Source organism: Elephantulus edwardii, unplaced genomic scaffold (genome assembly GCF_000299155.1).
Source record: "Elephantulus edwardii isolate Elephantulus edwardi_28Jun2011 unplaced genomic scaffold, EleEdw1.0 scaffold00066, whole genome shotgun sequence".
In the NCBI taxonomy this organism is placed as follows: domain Eukaryota; kingdom Metazoa; phylum Chordata; class Mammalia; order Macroscelidea; family Macroscelididae; genus Elephantulus; species Elephantulus edwardii.
In genome coordinates, this window is record NW_006399816.1 from 14,985,122 (window position 1) to 14,991,121 (window position 6,000).

The following is a 6,000-nucleotide window of genomic DNA, read 5'->3' on the forward strand; positions in this document are numbered from 1 at the left end:
CTGATGCGACCTTAACTTTGGGGACAAGTTTTTCAGGAAAGGCAAGAGCCACCATTGCACCCTCCCTTCCTTGCTGTCTTCTTTGAAGTCTCAGTTGTCTTCTTCTGGCATCTCTTGTGACTGAATAGGAATATGAGGATTCTCCTTGGGTCATAATACTACCTGCAGAGTGAAAGTTAAAGTTCTGTGTTGGTTTGGCTTTGGGAGTTGAAAAACTTCTGTACAAACAGCCATTCCAGTTGTTGGGTCAGAGAAAGTAACCACATTTGGGTATTTTTAAGTGACCAGTGGAATTTTGAGAGAGTTTAAACCCAAAGTACAAGTTTTCAGTTTAATTTTAACTTTGTACTTAGCTCACACCCAGCACTTGGCAGGGAAAATGGCCTTAGAAATTTTTTTCTAAAAAATTTTTCAAAGTAGAACATAACCGTGGATAGGAGAGGGATTTTTGCATTGAGGAGTTTCAAAGCAGTGACCACCAAGCACAGGAGGGAGGGAGGAAGTGGGTGGGAATTGCAGCGGAGCTTACAGCCCAGTGGATGGGAGGCTTTGGAACATCTTAAGCCACTCTGGAGCTCAGAGGTGTGGACCTCCCCGTGGAGACGTGGTGAGGGACCACCTGGCACTGCAGGTTAACTGTTGGGCTGGTGCTTCTTGCTTTCTCTGGTTCGGTCCATTTCCAGCATTCAGACCTTCCCCTAGTACCACAACGCCTGGCCTTGCTCTGCCTTCCCTCCACCTTGTTTGGCCTTATACCAACACGTTAAGATCTAAGCCTAGCCCCCACCCCCCCTCATCTTTAATCTCACCCCAAACAGTGCTGAAAAAAGACAGAAAGGAAATGCAGAAAGGATGGGCGTTCCTGAGAGGAGCCCTCCTGAGCCTGTGAACAGCCACCTGGTGGACCAGAAGCCACAGGATTCCTCAAGTATCCCCAGGTCTGCTCCAGATAGCGCTGCCTTTCTGCAGTGTCAACTAAGTGAGCCCTCTTTTAGGTTTTGTGCTTTGGTTACCAAGGAAGTGTAACCAGGGTGGTGCCTCTGTTTGTGAACACTGGAGACACCACCTCAGCACCCACTTCACTATACCGCCAAGGCTGACCAGCTCCCTCCAGTAGACATCCCTCTCTTTGACCATGTCAGAGGCTTTTCTAGTTGGGGAGAGTGCCCATAAGTACCCTATAGGTTGGTGGTGAGGATCAAATGTGATTCTCCGAATGAAGGACTTCAAGTGTCCCTGGTTCATGTCAAGGACTCAAGAAGGATTAAGTGACTCTTATTAGCAAAACTGTTGTTAGCAGTAGCTTGCTTATTCCCAAGAGGAATGACCACCAGCTTAAAGGAGATAGGGGCTGGCTTAGTCAACTCTGGGAAACCTTAAATTTGCCCTGTAGAAGTCCTTTTTTATTTGCCCCTAGCAGTGTCTTAACCTTTCTGTCCCCAAGGCTGCTATCTGCAGGGGTGGCAGGCAACATTGTCCTGTCCAGGAGAGAGACTGGGCAGACTCCGCTGGCTGCCTCAGCACTCAGCAGCCCCTCCCCTATTACAGAGACATGCCTCTCTCCCCCGCAGTAAAGCAATAAGAAGAGAGGCCCTTGACCCACCCAGAAAAACCACCTCTAAAATCTTTGAGGGTAGACTGGAATCCCTTCTCATATTTGTCTTTTCTTTGTTGGAGCTTAAAGAATTCCCGGGGCCTTCCAAGGAAACAAACCAGTTGCTAAAGAAGACTGGGCCTTGTGACTCCAGTATTTACTGCAAATGAAAGAGATGCCTCCCCGCCTCCCTGTGCTGTTAATCTCCCTACATTTGTTCTAGTCCCCTAAGGCCTGGCTTCCTGCCTCTACACAGCTTCCCTGCTTTTAGAGCAGAAGGTTTACAGCATTTATTCCCAGGCGCTCCTGCCAGTGACCTTGAGAAGGTGGCTTGACCTGACCATCTGGCTTCTCCTGGGGGTTGAGAGGGTGGAATGGGACTTAAGGTCTCTCATCTCAGGGCCATTGGCTAGGTGGGCCTTGGTGGCCATGCCCAAGCCGAGAAAGCTCCTTAGCTCAGGGAGAGAGCTATGCTCCCCTGCTCTCCTGTGGGCTATGCCACATGGAGTCTGCAAACTGCTGCTGTCCTGGGTGCAGCGATGTCCCTCTTACCTGCTAGGTAAGGATGAAAGTAGGGCAGCTGTGGCCTCTTCTAAGCTCTGATGTTCAGCTTTGCCCCTTTTCTGCTCACTGGCAGGAGTAGTCTGAAGAGGGGTGCAATCTCATTTCCATCTCTTGTGGGGAGAAATCAAGACCCAGAAGTGGAAGTTTGGGGGGCAGTATGTCTAGTTGGCATCAGAAAGTGCTTCTTGGTGGCAGACGAGGATGGTGCATCCTGGGATGAAGAGACACTGCAGAAGGCTCTTGAGCACTAGGTCCAGCCAGGAGGCACCGTTATGGTACATTTCAGACCAGGCTTTGCAGGCACATGGGCTCTATTGCTGACTCCCAGGGCAGTTCATGCTTGAGCCTTGATTATACTTCCTCTGCTTATCTGTCTTCGGTGGAGCTTGGAAATTCATCATCTCTTTTGCTGTGTAAGACAAAACAGCCTTTTAACAAAGGATATCATAGCTTTTGGAAAGTATGAACTTGGGGTCCAAATTTGAGGTAAGAGAAGAGAGGTGGACAAAGGACAAAATTGCTGCTAATGAGGGGAGAGAGCCGGATGGACTTCTAAGTGGTGCTCATCCTGAGTTCATAAATTTCCATTTTCTCCCATGTTACCATCCTACCCAATCCCCCCCAAACCCACAAAATCAATGTAATTGTAATTTGTTTACATTTACAATACAGTTCCTCGATTATACTAATGTATTTGAAGTGTGTTAATAAGAAGTACTAGTTGAGAGAATGGAGAATTGGTAACAGGTCCCTGGTCTAGTATTCTAGGTTGTAAGGCAGGCCAGTTGTTGACACTGTTAGAACTGAGGCTGTGTGTATGTACGTGTGTGCCTTTGGAATGCTCAGCAAACCCGACATCCTAGATTCAAGGAAGTGAAAGGGAAATAGGGACTCCGACTAGCAAGTATGCTGCTGTTGTTTTTTTTTTTTTTTTTATGCTGCTGTTTTGATGGGCCATCCTTCCGTTGTCTGATGCCTTTGAGTCAAGTATGCCTCACAGTGACCTTGCTGTGAACAACAGATCTGAAGCCTGTCCTATCATGTGCCATCGTCATCATCTCTGACAACACTTGAGCCTGTTGCTGCACTAATTGTGTCAATCCATCTGGTTCAGCATCTTCCTCTATTTTTCCAGTCATCCAACTTTCTACACATGATGTTTCTCTGCAAGAACAACCTCTCCTAGCAACATGCCCAAAGCATGTGAGACAAAGCTTCCTCATCTTTACTTCCAAGGAGCACTCTGTGACTGTACTTTCTCCAAGACATATTTGATTGTTCTTTTGGCAGTCCATCGGACATGCAGTACTTTTCTCCAACACCACAGCTCAAAGGCATCAAGTCTTCTTTCATCCTTACTCATTGTCCAGCTCTCAGATGTATAAGTGATTGAAAAGACCGTGGCCTGTATTTTAAAAAATTTTTTAAAAGAATTTTAAAACACACACGCGCACATGTGACTTTACACATGGACCTTACCGAATGGTCTGCACAGGAGATTCAACGTACTCATCTGTGAAATGAATCATTGGAAAAATCTCAGTATCAGTGGTCAAAACTAGGCCAGGTGCTGACTCACTGGACTAGGCCATCAGTTGCTCATGTCCAGGTGCAGATTTGAGGCTGAAGAAAATTGTAACAAGTCCACAAGAGCCAAAATAGGATCTGAAGTCTGTCCCACCTGAAATGAAATACAGATTTGAAGCATTGATGATAAAGGCAGAGGGAATGGAGCTTTGGTGGCCTAGTGGCAAGAAGCTGCGCTGTAAGAAGGCACATCGTTCGAATCCACCAGATGTTCCGCAGAAAGGTGGGCAGTCTTCTCCTATGCCAGTCGAATCTGACTCCAGGGCACCCAGGGCCGGGGGGGAGGTTGTTAAAAGAGAAAAAAGCAAAATGGCTGTCAGAAGAAACTGAAAATGGCATGAGAATGTCAAACCCAATACAAAGGGAAGAGATACTGAAATAAAAGCTGAACAGAAGATTTCAGGGGTCAGCTTGAGAAGACAAAGCAATGTATTACAATGGAATGTGCAGAGAGGTGGAACTGGAGAATAAAAAGGGGAGAATTTGCTTGGTATTTATCAAGCTAAAAGAGCTGAAAACAAATTCAACCCTTGAGTTGCAATATTAAAGGAAGCTATGAGCAAAATTTTGAAAGATTTGGGAATCTAGAAAAGAATATGGAGAGAATACACACAGTAACTATTCCATAAAAATTGGCCAACACTGGAAGGCACTGGCAAAAAAATAAGTCCCCAAGAACTGATGTATTCCAACTAACAGATGCAGCCCTAGATGTCCTCACCAGTTTATGCTAGGGAATTTGAAGGACAGCTGCCTGGATGGTTGACTAGAAAAAATCCATATTTGTTTCTATTCCCAAGAAAAGCATTGGAACAGAATGAGAAAATTACTCAACAGTATCATTCATATTGCATGCAAGCAAAATATTGCTGAAGATCATCCAAAACCAGCAAGAACATAGTGAACTACCGCAAGTTGAAACTGGAGTCAGAAAAGGGCTTGACACCAGGGATAGCATTGGTGATGTCAGATGGATCGTGGCTAAAAGCAGAAAATACAGAAGAATGTCTATTTGTGTTTTATTAACTATGCAGAGACATTGGACTACGGATGGGGCGGCGTTGTTGTTGCTGCTAAGTGCTGTCAAGTCATAGGTGACTCATAGCAACCCTGTGAACAAAAGTCCTCAACACTTATGTGACTTTCATCCTTTCTCCAGGTTTATAGGGTTTCCAGAGGCAAGGTATTATGGAAGTGGATGCTACTCCTGCTTCCAAGTTTTTTTTAACAGGGGAGCTCCACCAAACACTGTCCACCATGGGTAACTGTTACCGCGTTTGACACATCAGTGTCACAGTGTTCAACCTTACAGCAACCACAAGTTACCACTGTACAGCAGGTGGACACACCAGGGCTGTACGACCTAGAAGACTGTTTGAACAAAAACAGTGAATGGGGCATTAATTATGGAATAGCCAGAAGACTTCTAACATTTTAGCTGGTGCTAACAGGAAGTTACGGGATTGGGTGCTTTCTTTTTGATGAAATTTTGGGAGAGTGAAGCAGTAGGTTTTGAATGAGATTATTATCATAAGTTTTGTGCCACCACTCACCTCGGACCCACTCCACCATGGCAGGAGGGCTCACTGGTTTGTTGAGCAGATGTCTCTGTCTGGAATAGATCCTTGTCTTTGCAACTCTTATCATATTCCTGCACTCCCCTCAGTATTGGTAAAGGCAGAAAGACCAGGGTGAGTGAATCTATTCGTTGATCATGAGTAGACCAGCAGTTCTGAAAAGGCAGAAAACTCCCATGTTTCAGTCTAGTGTAATATGGACTGCTTCCTAGTCCATCTGTCTGTGTACAAGAAAGCCCTTTACCAGCCTCTTTCTCACATCCACTCATCTTTCTCTTCTCAGGTGAAAGAGCTTGTCCTGGACAACTGTCGGTCAAATGAAGGCCAGATTGAAGGCCTCACAGATGAATTTGAAGAACTGGAGTTCTTAAGTACAATCAACGTAGGCCTCACCTCAGTCTCAAACTTACCAAAGTTAAACAAACTTAAGAAGGTAAATAAGAATGGGGGACAATGAGGGTAGGGGTGGGAGAGAGTAAGAGGGTGTGTGAATGTGTGGGTTGGGAGGAGGGAATGAGGGGGAAGAGGTTATTACCTGGTGTTAGGAAACATAATTGCAGTAAAGGCAGGTGCATGCAGAAACGTGTCAGGTAATTCTCTCAGACTACTTTCCCTTCCTTGCTATGCCTGGAGAGATACAAGAGTGTCAAGCCAAGTCTTCATTTTTTTTTTTTTTTT

General features: G+C 45.5%; 1 protein-coding gene across 1 annotated transcript in view; it reads left to right on the plus strand.

The window, feature by feature from the left end:
- Positions 1-6,000, plus strand: part of ANP32A (acidic (leucine-rich) nuclear phosphoprotein 32 family, member A) — a 40,169-nt gene that overhangs the window by 27,208 nt on the left and 6,961 nt on the right. Inside the window, exon 2 of the mRNA XM_006888356.1 lies at positions 5,606-5,755. Within this exon, the coding sequence (XP_006888418.1) occupies positions 5,606-5,755 (150 nt within the window). The remainder of the gene's footprint in view (positions 1-5,605; positions 5,756-6,000) is intronic.